The 25,119-nt window shown below is 44.3% G+C and overlaps 1 protein-coding gene across 7 annotated transcripts in view; it reads left to right on the top strand.

Annotated features, from left to right (window-relative positions):
• The window catches only part of mllt3 (MLLT3 super elongation complex subunit), a 34,150-nt gene that overhangs the window by 4,409 nt on the left and 4,622 nt on the right, over positions 1 to 25,119 (top strand). For 3 of the 7 annotated variants that reach the window (XM_037480728.2, XM_037480732.2, XM_037480733.2), the window contains 10 exons: positions 10,671 to 10,753; positions 11,238 to 11,381; positions 12,593 to 12,631; positions 13,364 to 13,495; positions 18,278 to 18,850; positions 22,992 to 23,061; positions 23,269 to 23,334; positions 24,321 to 24,459; positions 24,732 to 24,828; positions 24,934 to 24,990. In XM_037480728.2, the coding sequence (XP_037336625.2) occupies positions 10,671 to 10,753; positions 11,238 to 11,381; positions 12,593 to 12,631; positions 13,364 to 13,495; positions 18,278 to 18,850; positions 22,992 to 23,061; positions 23,269 to 23,334; positions 24,321 to 24,459; positions 24,732 to 24,828; positions 24,934 to 24,990 (1,400 nt within the window). The remainder of the gene's footprint in view (positions 1 to 10,670; positions 10,754 to 11,237; positions 11,382 to 12,592; positions 12,632 to 13,363; positions 13,496 to 18,277; positions 18,851 to 22,991; positions 23,062 to 23,268; positions 23,335 to 24,320; positions 24,460 to 24,731; positions 24,829 to 24,933; positions 24,991 to 25,119) is intronic. The other 4 variants (XM_037480730.2, XM_037480734.2, XM_037480729.2 and 1 more) reach the window with 3 other exon arrangements.

Here is a 25,119-nt window from a genome sequence, read left to right as displayed (position 1 = left end):
GCTGCTGGGACGGTTTCTGTGCTCCCCATGAGCTGCTGGATGTTCTCGTGTCTTCTACGTGTATCTTGTATAACACCAGCAGAGGAATAGAAGGACTTGAGTGCCGTGTTGGGAAGGATTCACTGTATTCATTCACTCGGGACCCTCCTTGCTCTCACATTCCTCTGTGGCTGATATGGGACTTTCAAAGCCTTAAGTCTCTCTGAGAGCCTTTGATGACATGTGAGCAGAAAGGGTTTGGCTCCATCCTCCTCTCTCTTCTTGATAAATGTGATGTGTGACTGCAAGATTTCAGCCAGCAGAACTCTTAACCCCCAACAAGTCCGTGTGACGACACATGGTCAGAGAGTTTTGTGTGTTTCTACCCGGCGACAGGTTGTGAGCAGAGGGGTCTTGCGGTGTATGGGGTCTGTAGATGCACCGGCATGTTATTAGTTCAAGCACAACCTGAGTTCAATAGAAATAAGCACTGTTTAGATCCAATAGAATCCTAGATCAAAGTCAGGTGAACATCAGGATGGTGCCAGGAAAGCGGTTGTCATGGTGACCACTGATCCCCCAGTGTCCCATCACAATGTCACTGCTGCTTGGCTCCCTTGATAAGTTTTGTTTAGTTAAGTGTCTGTCACGTTTTCTCTGACTTGAAATGATCCTGCCAAAGATCCTCACATTTCAGGCTGATAGGGTTCCACCAAGCTTCTCTACATCCAAAGACTGTCGTTCTTTTCACATCACCTGAGCTGGAATCAGTGTGAAGGAGAGTGCAGCATCCCACTCTAAGTGATTTGTAGAAGCTGCCAGACAACACATTAAGTTAAATGCTCAATCAGTCTACAAAGTTTAAAGCTGCCACTGCGTTCCTTTGACCACTTGGTTAATGGGCCTGTGTTGCGCGGCATTTGCCGTTTGAAGAAATGGAGGGAAAGGAGCTCTTTCAGAGTGGTGAAGGAGGCTGCTGGGAAGGAGGCTGCTATTTTGGCAATCGGCTCAGGAGACGGCGTCTCTGGAAAGATGTTTGATGGTTAAGGGAACTGTTACCGTGTAAGTCAGTGTAATGGGAAAGAAATGGACTACCGTGATAGGAGCTTCACAGCCATGCTTGCCTAGGACTGGAGGAAAATAGCCGTCATGAGTTGTACATCCAGAGGCAAAGCCAACATGGTTTTGATCACAGTGGTCCCATTGCCAAAGCTGCGGTTCTCATTCTTTTGGATTTGTCTTCCGGAAGTGACAGGTTATAGACCTAGTCAGAGAGCATGAGGTTAACTCTACAGTAAATATTTGGTAAACCAGCTTCAACCTAATTTCTGCCTGTGACTTTTATCTACGTTCATGCATTACAAAGCTATCTGACGCTTTGAGTTTACTCCTCCTGTTTGGGCTTTCCCAAAAGGCCTTCCTAGATACACAGCAAAATCACTTCCTTACACTCACATTTCCTCAGAGGACCTAATTTCCTTACAGAGAGCGTTCTGTTCCTTGAGCCAGATTGGCGGCCGTGTAAGCCCCTTACATTACAAACACACACACAGATTGATGCCTTAATGATTGGGCCAGCATGTTAGCCTGTGGCCATCTCCCTTGCTCTGTGGAGGGCTCCCATGAAGCCTCCTAACTCCCCTCATGTTCTGCTCAGGCTTAATTTGTGGCTGGTGTGCAAATACCACGTAAATCAAGTCACTGCAGTCCCTTATACATCAGTGTTCGCCAGCCATTATATTAGGGGGCGCCCCGCGGCACCACCGTACCCCTAGAACGTCAGCTTAACTTTCTTAAATTATATATATATATTTACACTGCATTTACACTGCATTCTGTATTGTGCACGCAGACTTCTGACCAGATCGACACGCACGCCTCCAGAAACTGAAAACCTAGCGGAAGCGCTGCATCAGATTCTCAGGCTCACTATGTCTGAGAAGCTGCATTCTTGTGCTGTCTGCTAATGAGATCTGTGATCATACCAGTATTGATATGCTTTGCTCTGCATGTGTGCACATGCGCTTCCCTCTGTACAATAACAATAGTGAGGTCATGACTTTGGAGGACTACAACCTTGGGATTATTGCAGTTTCCTTAAATCCCATGCATTGTAGAAACAAGCAGCAGCAGCCCCATATAATGTTAAATAATGTTTCTCTGACCCTACTGGATGCCCTCCCTGGTTGGGGTGAGGCACGAAACCAGGGTTGGATCTGTCCAATTCATATCATGGCATTTTGTAAGATACTGACGGTATCACGGTATTTCGCAGTGTTTATTTCTTTCGAGTAAACCCATTCATTAATTTATGCCGTTGTTGTTCACAACTGGCTGGCCACAGGGTGGTGAACAGCTGTTAGTGTTGCCACCATTGGCAATACCAGAGGCTCAATAAACTTTTCAATAAATTTGTTTTCTGATCCACGTTGGACTTTTCGAAAACTCTAAACAGCTGACACAGCTCTTTTCTGGGGCACAATGGTCTCTCATTGTTCCTCCTGCATTGCTCTTTTCCATATTTTAATGTAGAGACGGAGCTTTTTTGTGGCACAGCGGCAGCTTTTTCCTCTGTCATAGTCATCTTGAGTGTTTATCTCGAAATTGAATTGGTTGCAATGATCTAAGCTAGTGTAAGGAAGATTAATGGTTCATAAACAATCTTTACGTATTTTCTATTCGTGTGAAAGTGGATTTTTTTTAACGTTAACTTTGAGCTTGACCTCACGTTCTCTGAACGGAGAGTTTGCGCCTCATAGTGTAGCGTGATAGTACCATTGGGCTGACATAGATCAAGGCACCGGAGCAACCGGAGAAAGATGAAGGCTTCCACTAACAATTAGTTACACCACTGATTAGTTTCCATAATATATATATATATGTATTTCTACGAATAGATTTGAGTGTGTAAACTGTGCACAGAGTGATTCTAGTGTGTATGATGAGACAAAGTTCTGTAGCGGATCCTTTGAATTAAGGATTTTTATTTCAAATAGTTAATCAAGTGACCAATTTTTCCAGGTTTTGTTTATTGGCTAAACTAATGTCTAACGACAGAATTTACAAATGAAGTGATTGTGTTTAATTTAATAATAGATATTGTTCGTGCTTGACAAATTCAGTGACAGGACCATGTGGGGGAAGAGCAAAGAGCATTCACCTGCTGATACAGGATCTGCTCATCCCAGTGTCCACAATCTGTAGGTACGGCTTTAAACACGCATGCATGCACGCACGCACACAGACTTTTGGTGTGTGCGTGTGCGCCGGAGTAAATTGGACCTGTAGGACGCATTTGTGAGACACACAGAGGGTGATCAGGAAGCAGTCCTGTAAAGTTGATAATCGGGAACTTCATCCAAAAAGACAAAAAACCTGGAATCTGTGTTAGTGAGTAAGGACCAGGATCTTCTCCTGCACCTGGCCTCCTGGCTTACTGAAATAATACTCTACAGATTATTTCTGAGCAGCAGCAGTCTGTAGGATGATGTGTGCATTAGGGACCCAGTATTGGTAGGTTGTACATGCATGAAAATAACTAACATTTTGGGTAAAGGCTCCTAAGACCCCCCCCCCCCCCTCAACCCCACCGCCTGCCCACCCCACAGCGTCTGGCAGAAATCAAAGAGCTGCAGGAAGGCCAGTAATTGTTTTACGATACTTCAGCAATCATACCTACTTGTATGGACTGGACTGAACACAAAGAGAGCTGCAGGCCGGCTGCTCCTGCTAGCATGAAAGAGGGGGAAGGGGAGGAGGTGCAGATAGACCACCAAAAACAGGAACTGAGCTGTAAATGCCCGCTGTCCCTCGGCTCAGTCAATGAAAGGAGGGAGGAGGAAGTGGTTTATTGGAGCGTGCTTTATAAGGGCTGTCTGTCTGTTGCCGTGCCATAAAACATTTGTCTTTTATTTACAGCACTTCCACACACCAACGCTGGAGGATTAGGTCAGTAATTACTAGATGAGCAGCAAGCGCTTTCCTTAGTGAGATAAATAAAGGGGGAAATCATTTCCAGCTAAACCTGTAGCTCTTTCTTTACCCGTTTCCTACAGCAGACGGATTAAACCCCGGAGTACAGGGGTGCCCACACTTTTCGGCTCGCAACCTAATTTCGACCAAGAGCCCTTAGTCCATGGACGGAGAATCCATTCAGGAAGTCTGTGTTGAAGTCATTCGTCTTCGGTTGCAGCCAAATAGGTGCAAGTACACATCAAAGAACACTGATGGCTCTTTTCAGCGTGTTGGTACATAGACCTGTTGCTTGAAATTGTTCCTTCAAATCTTTGTTCATGTTAAATGACATATTTCATGATGTATGTAAAGCATGCATGCTGGCTGCACTATTCAGTCACAGACACCAAAAGGCTATGAACACTGCGTTTTTGCTCCCCAGTGAGAAAATGCACTGCGGAAGGGTGCAGGTTGTGGGAAAAGGAGAATGCTGTGCAGTAGAGACCTGTCAATCACAGGGTGGCTGCTTGGATTCCACTGAACAAGCAGCATCATTCTGAAGATCTATGTCTAGAGATTGTATTGGCGAAGTTGAGGATTGGTTGGAAGTCTGGGGGCGGGTGGGTGCTGATTGGTTAACTACAGGTTTCCCAGGATGCCGCCAAGGCTTCTTCCTCAGCAATAGCCAATTAATTGGCCAGATGGATGGAGTCGACAACCCATAATTGTGATGCATACAGCAATATCGCAAAATATCCATCTCGTGAAATGGGGGAGTTTCTGAGGGAGCACTTGAGTAGATCAAATGTCAGAACATGCACGCATGATGGTTCTCAGGGGAGATACACGAGTCTCCCCATGGTGTGCGCTGTTTATCAGAGGCTTCCCTGGGATCTGGGCCCAACCCCCTCACTTTAGTGCACTATTCTTCTTCTTCTTTTTCTTTCTGGTTTTCTTATTTCAAATGAGCCTCGGTTTAACCAAGAGAAGCTAGTTAACACGATGGGAAGTGAGGCGTGCATGGCATTTTTAACCTTTAATCACTACAGCCTGCTAACTGGTGGGCGACTTGTCCAGCGACTTGTTTCCCCGATGCAGCACGGACGACTCTCTCTCCTGCAGAGAGGGAAGGATTAACATTAAGTCAGCCAATGAGCCCGAGCCTCCCTAAAGTTCTTTTTTATTTCAAGTGTTGTTTTTCGTCATATGTGATCCAGCATGGCCTCATTACAAAGCAGTCTGTGTGGAAAAAGCAAACACATAGTGACTGGCATTGTTCTGTGATTGGCATCTTGGTTTAAAGCGAGGGCGCGTTCATAAACAACCCGACCCCGTGCCTCCTTGAAAGCCTCTGTGACCACGGGCAGGTTTTGTTTACAGGTCAGCGGTTGCATTGTGCCTCTCAGACGCCCTTCAGATAATGGAAACCTTTTCCAACTAAACTATTGGACCTCAGCCTAGATGCTGCTCTGACTTCTGCTGGTCGCTAGCTGGGTTCCTCTCTCCTTTTCACCATAACCTGACGCATCACTTAGAGTTTGTCCACAGTTTGGAATTTAGTATTGAAGTTTTTTTTTTCTTTGGCATTCCAAATAAAAGGCACGTCTACACATGACGATGTTTTGGCAAAGCCATTAAGTGGAAACTTGTCTTCAGAACAAAACTGTGTTGCTTTTGCTGTATAAACGCATTAACCTATGCGATTAATGTGGCCGAGATTAATGCAACAAACGAAACGTTTCTATTGGCGGCCCTAAATAAAAGTTCATGTTTTATCGTATTAAAGTGTCATATTTAGGGCTGCAGCAAGTTTATTTTTAAATCCCTCTTAAGTCTGTGAACACCTCTTCCTCATAAAAGTGTTGATGAATTTCATTATCGATTCATTGTATTGTGCTATTATTACGTCACTCAGTGAGTTGCGGAGACGTAGGGCAGGGGTTTCAAACTCATTTCAGGTTTGGGCCACATACTGCCCAGTTCCGAACGCGGGCCACTGGTACGGCTGATGGGGGGGGGTTCGTGGTGCGCTGATGGTCCGACGTTGCGTGATGACGGTTCGCTGACGGCGCGGCTGTCACCCGGCGGGCCGCATTTGCGAGTTTGACATGTGTATTAAGCACTCGCGGGCCACATAAAATGACGTGGCGGGTCACATCTGTCCCGCGGGCCTTGAGTTTGACTCTTAGAGGAAAGAGCAGCAAGCAGCGCCGGCAGTTGTTGTGAGTCACATGACGCAGGCAAATGCGTCTGTCGAGTTAAGTCGTCCAAGGTGTGCGAGCATTTCACATTGAATAAACTAAAAAAGTCAACGTAACGTGGCACCACGGAGCACCACGTTGTCCTGTTTTCACGTGAGGAACGTAAGGAGCCTCCAGCAGCTCTTCTGCTGTTTACTCGTCATGCAGCTAATCCAGCTAGCGTTAGCTCGCTAATAACAGCAGCATCTGTTGTCTTGTATATATTTTGTCATTGTTGACAAATATATTATATAAATATTAGGGCTGTCAAATGATTAAAAATTTTAATCAAATTAATCAGAATTTTCAGTGGATTAATCATGATTAATCACACCTGAATCCTAACCATTTTTTCTTTCTGAAATGCATACTAAAGATAAATAACAGGACACAGATACATAATTATCATTATTATCATCATTATTATTTTTTACATAAATACATGTTATTGATATTTGATTTTTTAATTCATTTCAGAAAATAATCAAAGCAATGTTATTTGACAAGTCACAGACTGATTTCCCTGCATGGCTCTAGAAGGGTCTCGAGCCTCTGCAGTTTATCCCACTCTGCTGTGAGTTTGTGCTCCTGATGGTTCAGGGCTGCGATGACCAGACATGACCAGACATGTCAACCCTCCCGATGTTTCAAAGCCCCTCCCGAAAATCTCCCGGACCGACCTTTCTCCCGATTTCCACCCGAACAACAATATTGCTGCACCACCCGTCACTGGGCGCGCCGTTTCAGACCGAACAATAATAAAGGTTACACCTTGAAGTCGAGCGCGGCGATTAGAACGACTGGCGCTGCAAAGAAATCCGCTACCACCCCCATTTCAGTGTGAAATATCCCCATACCTGGGAGGATTTAGATCGCATTGGCTTCCCTTCCTCCGCATGTTTCAGAACAGTATTACGGGTCTCTCCGATGGTCCTCTACCTCAGCGCTGCTCTTAGCCAAGCTCTGCTGGGCGGAGCTTTTTTTCTCTGTTCTGCTGCGCGAGAAAGGGGAGGGGGGGGGGGGGGTGCAGGTCTCTGGCGCAAACGACTTGCTGAACCTGACGTCCTGACATATGCCTGCAGGTGGCAGTAATGTGTTGTATAGGATGAAGTGCATTCCCTAGAGGAAGAGGCACTTGACTGACCTGAATAATTTGTCACACTGCGCATGCGTGAAATGCGTCAAAAAAATTGACGTAATTAACAACAAACAGCTGATTAACGCCGTTAACGCGCTATTTTTGACAGCCCTAATAAATATATATAATTTCTTTTTCCGATTCATCGATTAATCAATTATAAAAAATATTTTTGGTTGCAGCCCCAATTGTCATCTATGCTGCTTGTTTGCATAAAAGCTCACAATTTAGATGATTCAGACCAGTGTTTTCCTTTGGGGAGGGTTACGAACGGACACCGTCATTTTCTGACTCGCCCATTATAATCACTGGGGGAAACGATGAAGATTATGTTGCTGTTCAACTTCATTTTACAGGGTTACAGTTGAACACATCATGATAACTTGATAAGTGGCTTTTTTATTGAATACATAGCTTGAATGCATCATAATGTAACACAATTTCCAATCTCCATTTAGTTTCTCAATATTCTGAACCCATATTTGTATTGGTTATGAGAATTGTTCCATTAACCCTGTTGAGATTTGCTCATGTCAGGGAAAGAAAGGAAACAATATCAAACTTCTCTCACCAAACAAAGTGAAAACACGGATGTTTAGGTAAATCTGAAGTCAGGTGTTGATATGAATTTAAAGCGCGTAATTTAACTACTTTCATTTCCTTATGTATGTGGGATCAATCAAATTCTGGGGGAATTGTGTGACTTTTAATAGATATTGATTGTCGATTAAAGAAGAGAAATGAATGACTGAAGCCTGGTCCTGGTTGGACAGGAAGTGGCTGATTGTGGTTAGAACCTTAAACCACCAGGTCACCACTTGGTGTGGTTTAACAGCGTAAAGGCGATATGTCAGATAATAAGTAACCACAATTGTCAGCACAAAGGTCCACTACATCTGTTTGAGTTCAGTTAGAAGCCATTTGTCCATCACAGGATCATGGAACTGTTCGAGGTCCAGCTCTCTTGATCACAATTCTTTGTTTACCACTTCTATCCACGAAAATCAAAGAAACGTGAAACGCGTGTACAGAGTTTTTGTGCTCTATCATCCACCTTAGTCTATAGAAAGGACTGCTGGTGAATAGGCTCTTTTAGCCTGGTGTAATTGAACCTGACCCACTTGCACAATTAAGTAACCCATAATATTTGCTCAGCGGTATTGGGTTTTGAATGGCTCGGGCCCCAGCGGTGAGGTCGACCTCAGCGTAGCCATCAATCCGACACCATTGTTTAATTAATGGGCTGTATTCCTCACTGTGGAAACATCAGGCCTGAAAGTTTAAGATACATTGATAAATGTACTGGATTGTTAATTGATGATTTGAATAATTTATTGTACTTGCTGTGAAACTTCTGGATTGACAGGAAATGCAAGAGTGCAATCTTTTTGATTTCCGACCTGGTCAGAAATAGATCTGCCGTATTCTACCCAGTCCAGCTTTTTGAGTCAGTATTGTGTAAGTGTCCTTAATCAAGATTAAATGTAAATGGTTGGTTATCTTGAAGATTGGATAGTTAATTCTTATCCGATTGGTACTTTATCAATAATCTAAAAGAATCGTAACTGAGAAACAGACCAATGTGTGTTTACTTCTTGCATGAGTCGTATTAAAGTAATGGACTGAGTATGGGGTTTTTAAGGTGCTACACCTCTTGTATTATGCATCCTAGACATCAAGAGTCGCACAACTTTTTTCATTCATTCTTGTACTGGACAGAACTTTTGGCTCAGTAGTCCTCTTTCCGTGGCACTTTTTGTGGCCTCTTGAATAACCTTTATTCATGATTTGCATCACAGTGGCAGAAGCAGAGATAAGATGTGCTTTCATCTGCTCTCCCAGGAAACCCAATCAGGTTGCTGCATATATGCACTTAATTGGTACTTCTCTCCAGGCAGAGTCCATCGGGAAAGGCGCGCACACACACACACACACACCTACGGGGAGGAACACCTGAGCTCTTGTAGTTTGTTTGTCTTTAAAGGCCCATGGGAGTGTGGGGAGGCTTCATTGTGTCAGCATCTAGGTGGATTCTGAAGCTTTAAAGACTCAAGTCCTAATCTACACCCCATTAGTTGCATCCTTACCAGCAGAGACAGTGTGAACGAGAGCTAATGAGATCTCATGAGAATGGAGACGCAGGCTTGACGGCTCTGTTCATTAAGCAAGTGACTTTCACAAGCAAAGGTGCCAATATTCTAATACAAGTAACCAGTCCATAGAGGGTAATGGGGCGTGGCATGAGCACCGGGGAAAAGATTTTTAAAAAATAGTGTTCATTTTTATTAAAAATACATTTTACAAATAGTCAATATTTGTTTGTGTAACATGGATTATATACCCGGTAATATTTGCAAATTAAGATATCTGTGCGAAATATATGCTTTTCCTGCACGTCCTCGCCGCTTGTCTCAGCTGGGCTCGGCCCGTGTCCCAAGAGCGGTTGGTCTGAAAGCAGTTGGCCAATCACTGATGAAGTTAATGAGTGACATTATATTTTAGCAAAAATACATTGAGATTTGGGCTTGCCCTTCGCCGCCCTGAAGCTGCTTTTCATTTTCTTCAAGTAAAACGATTAAACCTGTCGCTCTGATTAGTTGGTCACCTCGTGTTGAAGGGGCGGCACGGTAGTGTGGTGGTTAGCACAAGAATGGCCTGCGTCAGAACCTACCCAGCGGCCTTTCTGTGTGGAGTTTGCATATGTTCCTGTGGGCTCTCACCGGGTACTCCGCTTCCTCCCACGATCCAAAAACGTGCTTTGGGGATTAGGTAAATCAGGGTTTCTAAGTTAAGTCTTGTGTCAATCCCAGCTAACATCAGGAGAGAGATGGGGTCCACCCTGAATACGTTGCCAACCAATCGCAGGGCTGACGCAGACAAACAACCATTCACCCTTGAGTTGAACCCAGGACCTTCTTCCTGTGAGACATCAGTGTTAACCGCCACATCACTGTGCTGCCCCAGGTTGAAGAATTACTTGGCCAAAAAATGTGTAATAAAAACGGGTCTTTAGTCTTGCAATTTAAACCACCCTTGCTTTTCTGTTATTATCGAGCTTACCTTATCGTGCTTGTCAAGCTGGATGAAGATTAAACACCTGAAGAGCTACCAGAGGGATGTTCGGTTCCTCATTGTAAAACTGAACAAAAGCAGTATTCTGAAGTGACTTAGTCTGCTGTTGAACTCCCCTCCTCATCAAGGACTCCAACATGTTTACATTTTATGAACTGAATCCTCACAGCGTGTTGGTCCTGTGATTGTCTAGCGACCAGGGTGTACCCCGGCATAGGATATGACAGACTGACCTTGTGTTGAAGGTTGATGGCTTCTTATTTAAGAGCAAATCTCTTTCATTTCAGTGTGCAAGGACCCACCGTACAAAGTGGAGGAGTCTGGATACGCAGGCTTCATCTTGCCTATTGAAGTTTACTTCAAAAATAAGGTATATTTAAACAATTCTCCTCACCAGTCAACTCACTCTTAACACTGGATTCATTGAAAGTCTTAAGCTGCTTTTTCATCAGGTTTGTTTGGGTTGTGTGATGGTAGCAAACCAATCTTCCTAATTTCTGAAGAGGGAGGGGAAACAAAGCCCAGACAACCAGGGACATTGTCATGCCATACGCACCGCTCATATAAACTATTCAGAATAGAAGGCCCCTCAAACAGATGTTATGCACATTTATGCTGATGTCTGTCTCTTATCTATTGAAGTAATCATTGTTCACTATGCACCAATAATAGTTTTGCTATTAATTGATTTACCATTAGAGAAGCTGAAAATGCTTCCTAAGGCATTGTTAAACTTTTAGTGCAGTCAGTCTGTAGTTTGGACCTGAACGAGTTCAGCATAGTGGTGTTGGTGGTGAAGTCCTGATGTGACCGTTCTCTTTTGCCTGTCTTGGTGGAACACCACTTCTCCTCAGGAAGAACCCAAGAAAGTCCGCTTTGATTACGACCTGTTCCTCCACCTGGAGGGCCACCCACCTGTCAATCATCTGCGCTGTGAGAAGCTCACCTTCAACAACCCGACAGAGGAGTTTCGAAGGAAGCTACTGAAAGCCGGAGGGGTAAGGGTTCGAGTACGGGTACTGCAATCTGCCTAGGATGGAAAACGTTCACCTGTATTTCTTCCAGGGAAGGTCAGTGGAGTTCAGGACCATGCTCATTCAGTGTCACATTAAAACAGTTCCAATTAACCAGCCTTATGTGTGACACAGGGAATTAGCTTCATTATGTACATATTGAAAGATATTGGAGCCCTAGTGGAATCTTTTGATAGCTACATCACATAGCTCTGTAGCTTGCAAGCAGACTGACAAGTGATGCAAGGGCCTTCCAGAAGTGAATCCATAAAGCTCTAGGGTTACCAGGGGTTGCATCCAGCTTTTCTTTGGTCTCAATCCTTGACCTTTTTAATGTCTGTATTGCCAAAAAGTAATCGGCATAACTGAAGTATGTTTCAAAAGGCATGTGGGCAAATGAGAGATGAGGGGAGTCGACTTGATGGACCCTACTTGTGAGACTACGTGTTTCAAATGCAGGTTTCTCACTCTAAGCGATGTATATGACAGAAGGTGGCGAGAAGGATGCTGTAGTTCAAAACGCTGCTGAAAGGTGTATTGGGGTTGACAGATGAGAAGAAGACTGCTTTTGCAGTTGGGCGGTCCTAAGTGGAATGGCTGCCCCGATGGGGGAGAAGGTTGTTCTGGTTAAGATATGCAAAAAAAAAGAGTGAAATCTGTGTTCATGAAAAAAAGAGACTGGTCTGTAAATGTTGACCTAAAGAATTGAATTTGATTGAAGCCTCCATTGACCAAATGATAGGACATTCACACATCTTCACTTGAATATTGAGGGGATTGCTTCTTTGGTAAAGGTCAGCAGTCTGAGGTGGATCAAGCAAAGCAGGCTCTAATTTATCTAATACCCTCATATGATCCCTAGCAAGGGTTCAGGACGCAACTAGGGTTGCTTCCTTTGTGTTGGTCCCCTGCCAGAAGACCCCTGATGCCTGGGGCTTTTATGACTCGAGCTAAGTGCTCTTTATTTACCTTGGCCGGCATCCCCTTCTCGGCCTCAAAAGGACTTTAGTCCTGACATTGACTATATCAAAACTCTCATTCTCTCTTGTGTCTCCCCATTTAAAGATCTGTTTCTTTGAATTCAAACCTACCATACCACGCCTTGTTCCACTGTTTTAAATATCAATAATTTAATGTTATTCTTTTGAATGTGAGAGAATGAAAATGTAAACTTTTTGTTGTCCTCATTTCAACAGCAACGGGATCCTAACAAACGAAGTTCAGAAGACTCTAAAGTAAGATGTTTACCATGCTTTGCGGCTCAGGGTGAGCCTAGAACTTGAACGATATTAGAAAGTGGCTACAAACAGTTTTTCTGTAATTATAGAAAGTTTATTGTGGCTGGGAGATTTACCCTCCATTGGCTCAGGTATTTTGGAAATGCACTTCATTCACTTCATTTCTTTCAAAAGTAAGACAAGAAATGTGCTGTATTGGTTAATTCTTCTAGCACTATATAGCAATTCTTCTAGCACTATATAGCACAGCAATGACATTTTGTTTTGAGGAGAGAAAGGTGGTACACATTCACTGAAGAGCTTTGGAGGTGTTTAGTGTGTGCTTTTGGACAGAGACATCACTATTTCCTACTTCTGAAGTTCTAAGGGAAACATTAATTCAGACTCAACTCTTCTTGTTGTATCTTACGGTCTATAAGATGTACCCTTTTGATCCATTATTTTTTAAATTTTAATTATAAAACCTTGTATTAGAAATGATGGGAATGAATATAGAATACAAAATCAACTGGTTTAAGTCTTTGTTAGTGTCTCTCAATACACTGGTTCAAAGAATAAGTCAGTAACAAGAGGTCAGCTTTCAATACTCAAATCCTTTTGGATGTCACAAATGTATCAAACCTTTTTTAATGTCTGATACCGTCCAACTTTCAAACTGTACCCCAACGACAAATGTTTGAGAGCCAGCAATCCTCTGATCCTTCTGGTTTGCTGCCGTTTCTCTGCCAGGTGATGGTAATGCAGGAGGGCTCCACCTCCCTCTTCACCCAGCACCTGAAGCTGCCTACGCTCCCCAGCCACTCTCATCTAACACCCACCCTCTCTGATCCAAAGAAGAACAAAAGCTTCCCAGGCTCAAAGGTCAGTGTTGTCTTCGGGACTTGCCTGGAGCTCGACAACCTCTGCCTCCACTCTTGGCCCCTCCCAGCGCTGAGACTTTTTACCCCTAGTATTTCGGCCCTAATCCTTAAAGCGTTTGGCAGCGACTAAGGCCTCTATGGTGTTCATACTCGGGGATTTCAAAGACATCCAACTTTTCCTAGAGCCCACTTTATGTTGGCTGCCGCTCAGCTGTAAACGCAGACTCAGAGACAGATTGACACTGTGAATCTTTGACAACCTGTGGGTCCAACCACCTTTTTTGCTTCACAGACCACTTTCATGTAAGACAATAGTTTGCCGACCGGTGTTAGCGGTGTGGCGGTTAAACACCGTGAAATAACAGGCCGGGGGAGGAGGCTGTGGCACGCTCTCTGTCCGCTACTGGGCGAAGCCATGCACAGCGAATAGAGACGCTTTGGGAAATATGTCAAGAGGGACAAGCGCACGTAATTAGGAAAGAATCCGGTCGGGAATAAAAATAAAAAAATCTGTTCGGTCCCGACTCGTGCACAAATATGTCATGCGCACGTGGCGCTCGCACCAGAGGACAGAGAGTGGCCCCATTGGCCCAAACTGTTCGCCCGACTACTACCTAGGGGAAACACTGATACAAGTAGTAGACAATGATGTACAAAATGATTGTACATGATGAACCCAGAAGCTCCAGGTGATATTGAGCCAGCTCGTGCACCACTGAATCTTGTATGTCAATAAGCTGACATGTTGTTTTCCTTGTGTGTTATTTTTGGTCCCTTTTTAATAGTGGTCCAGGTCGAGAGAGGCCCATTTCACATGGAAACAGTTTCCAGTCTAAACAGTGCTTTTGATAAATTACTTGTGGAGCAGGAGGTCACACACACACACACACACACGCACACACTCAACCCTGTGTCATTTTACAAATGTTGAATACAACTACTTTGAGGCAACCCAGGTAGCCAAAATGACCTGGCCCAGATCCGGCTTGAGCTCAGCATGCCGGAAAAAACACGTCGGCCGAGTCCGTTTGCCGACTCGTCTGAGACTCGGGATGAATGACGCCCCAGAATCAGGCCGAATAGACTGGCCCGATTCAGTTGTACGACACTGCCGTCACTGCGCCATAATCGGAAATAACCCGGGCCGGCATCGGCCCAAACACGGCGCTAGAAAAGAAACGTGTCGCCCCGCGCCCGGTTGCTGGCTCGTCTGAGACCCGGTATGAATATATTCTTCATGTCACAAAAACACACTTCTATTACTTACAAAATCAAGACAAGTCAAGATCACATTGTTTGGTGACGAATGTACGTCCAGAAAAGATATCAAGTGAAAACCATAGGCCAAAGAAAGGTACTTATTGTTTTTATTTTGTGCAAGTTATAAACAAACTAACACGAACAAACAAATGCCAAATAACATAATATATTATTTGATCTTATGTTAGAATCATATATTTGTGTTTACATAAAAGGCCTTAGACCATGATAATGTCAAAGATAAAGTTTGCAAAGCGACATTCCTGGCGTTGCTCCACACGGTTAACGACCACTGACTTGCGAACGCTTCGTCCGACGGCTGCAGGGTTCCTCGGCTGCATTTCTAACCGTCCGGCCGGTGCCCCGACGTGCAAGGAGTAGCGAGGACCCGTCCAACGCTGCTCGCAGCTTTCCCTTCCAATGCAAAAAACTCCCATCTTCAACTACCACCTCGCGATCAAAGATAACTGACTGCAGCTAGCGGCGGTTTAGTAAACTAAAGTGACCCTTGTAACGGGGATTCAAATATTTTATTGCATTCATCTCACATCGAATAAGATTCATGTGTTAATTTAGACAGCCCTACAAATACTTACTATTTTTGTTTTATTACTTGCTGCAATGTAATATTTATTTAAGATGTAATAAAATAAATTTCATTGAAATGGCTGGAACAGATCTTTGGAGTTGAGGTGGGCTTAGAGTTGTGCAGCGACAATAGGTTGCAGTTTCTTTGACAAGAATGCAAGATTGAGATGGGCCACAAGGTCCTCAGGCTAGCAGGCTGGTAGTTTGGAGGGCTTCCAGCCTGACCACCCTTACAGGTCTGCTAACCAGATGGAATGATCCCGGCAGGGTAAACCGGTGGGCTCGTGCTGGCTAGCAATGTGGCAGCCAGACCGACCGCTGTGGCCCGAACCTGGAAGCACTGGGGCTAGCGGGCTAAATATTCTTCTAAGTTAAGTTGAAAGCTTGCATGTGTGTTCAACAGTTTTTCCCCGGTGAATGCAACCAGAGAGCTGAAAGCTAAAAACTGCTAAAAGCTTTAAAAATAAGAGACGGAAACATCAAGGCTGCCATCCACGGTCATCTTAGATTTAAGAACATGTCCCTTAGCAACCCGACAGACAACCAATTTTCTTTCTCTCAACATGTCTCAGTCTGAATAGGCTCAAATCTATAATGCCAGATTCAGCCCATGTTCGGCAGCCATCAACGGGCCTGAGAGCTGGTGCCGATTAACCAGGCTGCCGTGTCTTGGCCTGAATGGGCCGTTTCTATGAAGCCATATTGGGCCCATATTCTGCAGACATCAACGGGCCGGAGCATGTTTTAGTGCTGGTTGCTGATGAAGCCGGCTGCCATGTTCCAACCGGTGCAGGCCCAATTTTACATTGCCTGATTTGGCCCTGGTTTGCCATCCATCAACGGGCCAGAGCTTGTTTCAGTGCTGGTTGCCGATAAATCCGGTGACCATGTCTGAGCCAGAATAGGTCCATATCTGTAACCGCAACATCTGGGCCATATGGCATGAATGAAATGGGCCAAAGCTGGCTCACATCTGGCCGCATCGAACCGGAACACAGCCGAGCTAGCTGACACTCGGCCGCAATACGGTCGAGTCCGCTGTCTACCTGGGAAGTTAAAACACATATTTTAATCGCAACAATTACTTTAACAACCATTAACACAGTTTTAATAAAATATATGTATTTTTAAAGTCAGTTGCTTTCTGGCTCTATACACAAAAACCATGGGTCAACAGCGGGGTGGTGATCAGTATTGGATGAGCACACGTCTCAATGAGAGCATTTGGGGCGGGCCCAAGACTGCTGCACCCCTCGCATTAACCGACTTGCAGGGACAGATAAATGGAGAAGGAGAGCAAATTCTTACAAGGACATTTTCATTTTGATTCTCTTGCAGACGGCAGAGTCGATTGATCAAAAGGTTTTTAACCTCTCTTGCGCAAGTTGTATTGGTGGATCTCTGGTCTGGTCTCTTGTGCATTATGCGCAAAATTCAATAATAAATTTAAAAACTAGTGTATTGCACGTTTTATTTTAAAGAAATATAATCTGATTAATACAACAGCAAGTTAACATACAGTATATAAATCTTTACTTTTTTTCTACCAGAAGTACTAGAAGAAACGCTTTTCTGTTATCAGGGAACAGCATGATGTAAAATTCAGTATATGTTCAGCAGTAAGGGGCACGTTAGTGGGAGGTAAAGTGGTCTAGCACAAAAAAAAGACTTTAGTTTGTAAAGACTGTGGATGTCCTACTTTCAGTGATGCAGGTTGAGCAGTGACAAAATAAACTTTTAATGTCCACTTTTTTTAGCCACTCCTCCGACTTTACATTTTCTTCCTCTGCACCAAACCAGTTGCTAAGACACACAAGGTAATTTACGTTTTCGGATGATAAGGAACCTCTCCTTCTGAACAATGCAGATGTTGTACTTCAGACTGCTGTGTGCGTCTGCTGTGAGAGCAACAGTAGGTGCTCATAAAACGTGTGTGTGTTCTCCTTACGCCGTGCGTGTTGGGGGAGACAAACATTGTTTGTTGCGATTCTAAAGCCGCTTCATTCTTCTTCCATTGGTTTGTCGACCAGTTCTCCTGCACGCCACATCCAATGTAGTCTGTCAAATCCTCGCTCCACTGGTTGTTTTGGGAGCTAGTGGGCTCACGTCAATTCTGTGTACCGCTTTTAGTAGTACTTCAGGCTCGTAGTACTCCGGTGATAAGATGGCTACAGTTTGCAGTGGTTATAAATAGCTTTGCTTTGATCGACTATATACGCCTTCTGGTAGACTCTCGGTTAATGTGCGCTGCAATGGCAAGCCCCTCCCAATGAATTAAAATAAATGCTGTTAACGCATTTATTGTCTGCGTTAATGGATTGCTGCATTTCCTGCAACACGTAATGCCTATTATACTGCTATTCTAGATGGTGAAATCATAATAAACTACTTGATCCAGGCCTCTTGTTCGATTGAACAGAAATATATTCCTATAAAGTAAAACATCTGTTAATAATCCAGGGTGTGCGGTCCTTTTGGTGAGTCTTCCATGTTGGTGGCAGCAGAGGCACTGTGTCCCCTCTAGAGCACTGAGGAGGACGTTAGACACGAGCTGACAGCTTTACACCCTAAGGTCCCGAGGTCACTGACAGATAAACAAAATAAAGGTTTCAGAGGCGGTGTTCCAAAGTTGTCACCCCACCACCCCCCCCCCCCCCCCTCGTCTAGACTGCTTTAATGGCTTTACTGCATTGATGAAATATTGACATGGGGGCTGGAGGTGAGGCCCAGAAAGAAATGGCCCTGTCGTTAAAAGAAATGCACTTCCTCCTTTCTCCATGTTACCCTTCGCTCCACTTTTAAGGGTGTGCATGTGGCTGCTAAAAAGACCCCTGACCACACTGAACATGCATGGTTTGGACTTATTGTTGTTTGCTCCATAGGACGTGTTTGTCTAATGAAATCATTTTTCTTGTGTGTTGGCTTTGATTCGTAGGATGGCTCCAAAGGAAGTGGTACCGCCCTTCTCACCACCGCGACAACCACCAGCACCACCACAAACAGCAGCAGCTTCTCCAAACTTCACAAGCCCTCCAAGGACCACAAAGACAAGCCTCCAAAAGACTCAAAAGAGCCAAAAAGTGCCTTCAGAGACTCCGGCTGGGAACCCAGCAAAACCCCCAAAGAACCTTCGAGGAAACCCAAAGAGAATCAACCACTTAGAGATATCAATCCAAAAATGGGCTTCAAGGAACCCAAGTCTTTGTCCAAGGAGCATCGGACTGAGGGTGGGAACCACGGGGTGGTTCTAAACAAGCGTCTGTCCACCCCCGACAGTGACAATCGCATGACCAAAAAACGTAAAAAGGGATTTGCAGATCCAGTAGGGAAACCATCGTCTGGGTCAGACACTCAACATCTGGATAAGAATCTCTTGAAGGAAAGAATGAGTAAACTGCGGCCGGAAGCTACCGAGGCAGACCGAAGGAAGGTTTCCACGCTGCTACCGTTCCAGGATATGGTGGACCCCAATGACTCTGATATGGAGGACCAGTCTACCAAATCAGATGTAAGTATCATGTCTTTGTCATTGTTTTCAAAACCAATATACATTTTTTTTATATAGTCCAAAATCACTGAGGGATATACAGTCTCTCCAAATTCAACATCCTCTGTCCTGGAATCCTCTAATTAACAGAGAGGGGAATAAAGAAGGAATAAAAGGAACTCTAGGGAGGGCAGCGGAGGACGATTCCTCAATTATGATTGATAGCAGTGTGATAGATGTCATGTTTATACAATGAAATCACAAGTGCAAGGGTTCTTGGGAGCGCATTGAACTCAGTGACATGAGCTTACCGGCCAGTACCTGAAGAAAGGGGTGAAAGGAGGGGTTGTGGAGAGTGTCCTAGTTCCTCCAGGGCTTCAAAGGGGACTGTTTGCTGGTGGTTAGTCCTTCCCTGGATATATGCTATAAAGTCAAATGGCCAACTGAGAGAGAAACGTTTGTAATGGGGGTCCAGTGAACCACAGGGGTAGTGGGAAGTGGGGGGGAAGCATTAACTACCTCAGGTTCATTCATCTGGGTGGCCGAACAGGAAGTGGAAAGCAGAACTGGAACAAGATGGTTATATGATCCATTGTTGACCTATTAACCGTAAAAGCACATACAGGGAATTTTACTTTTTGGGACACTTAATGTGTGTTTTGTTGATGAAGTAACTGAATCTTATCCGGCTCCACATATTGAGTAGGATTAGAAGACTTCTACAGCGGCTGCTTTCATTAGTATGCTGACATTTGACTGGGTTGCCTGGTCCACACACATTTGGGGGGAGGACCTCCCCATAAAGCCGGGCGGTTTTAAAGCCAAATACTGGACAAGAAAGATTTATGGTTTTACAACACCTGAGGAGAAAGGGGAGACGTGAATAGCCCGATTTTCCCTTTAATCCTTTTAGCTCTTAAAAGGAGTTTGTGTGAGAAAGGTCTAAATCCCTGCGCTTTGAGCACTTTCCTTTCCTGTCATGGTGTTTTCATTTCTATTCTCTTGCTTGTATAAAGCGTAGGTCTTTCTCCTTTGGGGCAGGTTGTTTAGCCAGGGGAGTTATGACTTAGCACAAGCAGAACCCGTGTTTTTGTCTGCGCTGTATTAATGCCGTTTTCCCATGGACTGGCTGGGGGTCGGGCTGGCTGTAAAGGGGATGTGGGTTGACAAATGCCAGGTGTTTGATCCTCCCCAGGCCAGCCACTCTGGTGGGCGAGCGCAGTTCTCCTTTCTTATTTGACCACTTGTTTGATCTCCGTGTTTCACTGAGCACTGGGCCAGAAACAGCAGAAGGGAAGAAATGTGGAGTAGGTGATGACATGAAGGGAGAGCCGGCTGGAGCCCACAGGAGGAAGGAACTGTCACCTGCACAAGTCATTGATAAAAGATAAAATCACTTCTTTACAGATTAATGCTTTGTACATGTAATGACACTGTCGACACATGTCAACTTGTATGTCAAGGATGATTGATTAATATCTGCAGCACAATGTTTGATTGAATGATGTTTTATATCTGCACTCAGTTAAGGAAGAAACTTAACCCTTTAAAGTTCTTAACCAGTGAGCTTTTACATTTTTCATTACTTACACATATTGACGGTCATAACAATACATATTTTTATTGTATTATAGTTCCTTCCTAAAAAACAGGCTTTGTATTGAGATACATTATGGATATAGAACTTCAGCTATAAAATGACAATTACACATTTTGAAAAAAAAAGTGACATGGTCAAATAAAGTTGAGGTGATATGGCCTTAACTTGCATTGAAACGATGTCGTCCAGCACATGTCTCCGCAACAATGACCCAACAGCTGACAGAACCGTGAATGGGTTAACCGCAGCAAGAGTGCGAATGAGCTGACCGATTAGTGTGCTTGCCACAATGTCTCTGTGTTGGCTGTGTTTGAATGAATCTAGTGAGTGAGACTGTTTGGACGGCCCCTGCTTAATCAGACAAGCTAACCGAAGGCTCTAGGCTCTGTTTGGTCTTGTTTGCTGACATTTCTCGTCGGCCATTCGAACTGTGCCAAGAGCAAAGCGAAAAAGTTGTCTTTGAGGAGGTCAGCTTTGAGCAAACCGGACAAAGGCCCTTAAAAGGAGCCGTGGTGAGATTTATGTCCGTCTGAAGAACTGTCCCATAAAGCACCAGACCAGCTGTGTGCTGTTTGTCGGTGGGAGGTGACGGCCATTGAAGTCCGTCTGCCCTTTGTCCTCACAGCTCTCTTTTTCTCCTGTTTCTTCTAGAGGTGGCTTCTCACACTTTGTCTCTGGAGCCACATGTACATTTTACACTGCTGTTAGAAGGACGCATTGTGGACCCACCAGTCTCCAGTTGGTCTGAGTGGGTCACAAATTTTACTATGGGAAATTTTATAATTTGCTTATGCATAGGTGGATTTTGAGAAACACACAGCCAGCCAGCAGGAAACATGTGGCTTTCCTCATTTAATTGAACAAACACAACATTTGAACTATTAAAAGTGTGAATACTGGTTACTTACTTGGCGGTGAAACAGTCTGCTAGTAATAATCCTGCTACAATTTCTCTAACCATGAATACGGCACAGCGTTCTTACATTCATTTTGCACTCTTTTTATTTTGGGTTGAATAGAGGTAGAGTAAGCACAGCAGGACCACTAAAGCAGAGTCCTTGTGTCTCTCTCTTCTTTACGCCTCTGGCCAGGAGGCAACCTGTGCATCCAGACCAGAGGTTATGTCTTTCTTCCCATGTGCAGACAGCTGGGTGGAGCAGCTACTACCTTACAATAGCCCAATATAATTGTTCTAAAGTCCATTAGGTTCTGTTGTTGTCCCCAAACTATTGACCCATCCATCCCTTGAAACCTCTTTCTCGGTTTGCTCGCTGTGTGCTTTTTGATCCTTGGTTTTCTATCAGGTAGTTTCAATTCAGTTTGCGTCCTGTACTGTCTAGCTGCTGTGTCAGGCAGCATTTGTCTTTTTTCATCGGTCAACTATTTTCTCTCTTAAGTTATTTGGTCAATAACATGTGGAGAATGCCCCTCCATCCCGATAACCAGTCTAAAAGCCAAAGATAAGAAAACCTGAAAATATTCACTATAGCCTTCTTGTGGCTAGGTTAGCATGGAGGTGGACAATCAGAAACGTCTAACACAGCAAAAACAATCCTTGGATGGAGACTGCGCCACACACTTTTTACGAGGATGGAGAGGGATTCCTTTTCTAGCAGTCTTTTTTTTTTTTTTTTTTTTTTTTTCTCCCGCAAGATGGGAATGTGCAGTGAATTGTGTTCCATTTCAAAGAGCTTCAACCAATCAGGGGTCAGATAAGCAATCTGACTTACTGTGTGTTTCCATTTTGATCGGCACACTTGTCAACCAGTGTGAGTGAGGTCTTTGTTCCCGAGAGCATCCTCGTTAAAATTTACGAGCTGAATACACATCTACAAGCATCAAGCTCTGTTTGAAGAGGACTGAGAGCAACACGTGTCTGTCTAAGAAGTGATGATAGCTGGGCAGCGGAGCGTAGACCACACGGCTGCTCACTTTAAAGTACATTTAAATTTCATTTATTTTATTTTATTTGACCGAGGAGATCCTCCACTACCTGTAACTGAAGAACAATGTCGCCCTGGGTTTCTGGTTGCTTCTCATCGGAGGAACGGATATTTTCTGCATTATTTCCTCCTGTTATCTGGGAGGTTCATTAGGTCGACAGACTTGCTGAGGTTCTAAAAGACGATGGGTGCTCAAATGAGAGGAGTGATTCTCGTTTACATGGCCAGGGTTCAGGGTATGAGCAGGTCTCCTTAAAGATATCGATCTGAACTACAGAAACAGGGAAGAGTCTTTACTTGACTATTTTTCATCATATTTATTATGGAAGATGTTGTGCAGCTATAAATTGAGACAATGGTTTATGCTGAAGTACCATCCGACCTGTAGCAAATACTATCGTAGTCTTTTTTTCAGTATTCATATAATATTCGAAATAGGTATGATATATATATGCTCATAAGTGTGTCCAAAAAAGAATCGGCCGGGTATGCTATGTAAAAAAAAATCATTATGCTTGATGGAGACACTAAAACTAAAAGTAGAACAGCAGTGTGTACATTTGCTAATGCCCACATGTGGGTTTTATTCATCAGTTTGTTTTTCTCTTCTCTCTCCCAGTCAGAACAGCCCAGTCCAGCCAGTTCCAGCTCCAGTTCTGGCTTTGCTCCCACACACCACCAACGGCAAGGTAATTATAACTTATAACACAAGGTATTCTTGTGTCTTTCAGTCCCAAATGGTCAGTAGAGAGGTCCAGTGACCAGTGTCAATGCTCTAGAAATCCTTTTGGACTAGAGCTGGTATCAGAGGTCAAGGTCACCAATGTGGGGCATTGTGCTCTGCTTTACTTGAGGGTGACCTCTGCTTGTGTGTTTGTAATTTTCTCTGGATGCAGTGGTGGACTTCATCATCAGGAAAAGGGTGGCTATACCTGGCCCCACCCACACAGGTAACCTTTCCTGTAAGCCTCCCCCCTTGCACATGAATGGGAGAATGTCTTGGCTACATTTGAATTGTCAAAAAAATTACCTCAGTCTGTTCCGAACCACTATTCCTTGACCGCCTTGAAAACATCACTGGGTCAAGGAAAGATGATTAGGAAAATTCATGAGGAGTTAGGAAAAGACAGCCGCTGTGTTTAGGGGATCCGACATCCACTTTTACTAAGCTACGTAGTTATGATGCAACAGGAGACGCTTGTTCTTATTATCTTCTTTCCTTTTGTAAAGGATGGTAACGTGGTTCCTATGCTAAAGGAGCTAAGCAGAGAAGCATTGTAGCTCCTTTCCTTAGCATTTCCTTAGCTTAGAGTTCCAACAGCACTTATCATGGCGGCCACACTAATTCCGGGTCATTTTCCTCAGTTGGGAACCTTCCTAAGCAGATTTGACAATTTGAATCCAACCGTTGTCTCAGAGCATGTAAACCCATGCATTTCTCTGCAGCCCTGTCAGTATGGTCCCATGCAAGATATGCATCACTCCTCCAGAGCACCCATCACTGCTGATCCAGCAGCATGTGCACGCATCCTCTTGCACTCCTGTCATTGTCCTTTCATTGCCGTGAACACACCCACCGTAGTGTATTTTACTTCATTCCACATCCACTCTCCTTCTGCCAGAAATACTCACCAGTGCACCTAATATGAATAAAAATCCTCAGGTGAAAATAATCCCCAACATATGCCGTGATACTTCCTTGGAGTATGTTTGCTATTCATACCAAATAATGTATCTGTGGACCTTTTTTTAAGATTCAGGAACAACGCCTTTTGTGCTGAGAGGAGAGACCGACTATTCCATTATTGGTTTAGGTGTTTTTGGGGGGGGAAAAAAGCAAAATAAAGAGTGCTGTGCAACCACAGCTTCCCCTATCCGAGCAGCTTGAACATGAACCTTCACCCGAGCCCCGACAAAGTAATGAAAGAGCTCTGCCACCATCCCACAGTGCTGGGCCCGCTGCAGTCGGTGCTACAGGACCTGCACTCCGATGACAACGATGACGATTCAGAGGAGGAGGACGACAACGATATAGACTCGGACGCGGAGCGACCGGCACACGCGCTTCTCACGCACCACCAACGCAGGTTAGTGAGCCTGCTGATGGAGCGCAGGGAACCAACCACACTTGGTCCCAGTGTGGTTCAGTGTGGCCCCACTCGGGCAGCTAATGCTGTCAAAAACTAATTTTTCATGGATAAATTTAGATATACTTCCACTGCATACGAGTCTGCTGGATGTGTAAATGGTCTATCTGACACGCCGGATGTTTACTGCTCGTTCTGATGCTCACACAATCATCAACATCTGGGCCTCATTGAACACCTGTCTCTCTTTCCTCCTATGATGAACTACTCAGGGTCAGTTTGAGTGATGGCAGTGAGAGTGACAGCTCCTCGCCCTCCCCCCCATCCCGGAATGAAGCCCCACCCATACTAAAGACTACTGCTAACCAGGTAACATGATGCTATGCTGTGTAGTCTTGTTGTTAGTGTCATTTAACTCGGCACAAGAGTGTAGCTCCAGGTGTCCCAGAGTGACAGTTTACTCTGTCCTGTCAGATAGTGGATTTGAAGAGTCCCAGCAAGCAGAGGAACAGAAACCTAGACTGTGATAAGGTAAAACAGGCTCTTCTTCTGTTTTTTTTCCCCACTAGAAATCTGTCCCTGGCCCTATTAATTAGATGAGGGGATATTGGTAGTAACAAATGGTCGTCTGGCACACAAATTGGCTCTCTGTGCACACCA

The sequence above is a fragment of the Pungitius pungitius genome, chromosome 1 (genome assembly GCF_949316345.1).
Source record: "Pungitius pungitius chromosome 1, fPunPun2.1, whole genome shotgun sequence".
NCBI lineage: Eukaryota > Metazoa > Chordata > Actinopteri > Perciformes > Gasterosteidae > Pungitius > Pungitius pungitius.
Note: the sequence above shows the minus strand (reverse complement) of the source record. Positions and strands in the feature narration are given on the sequence as shown.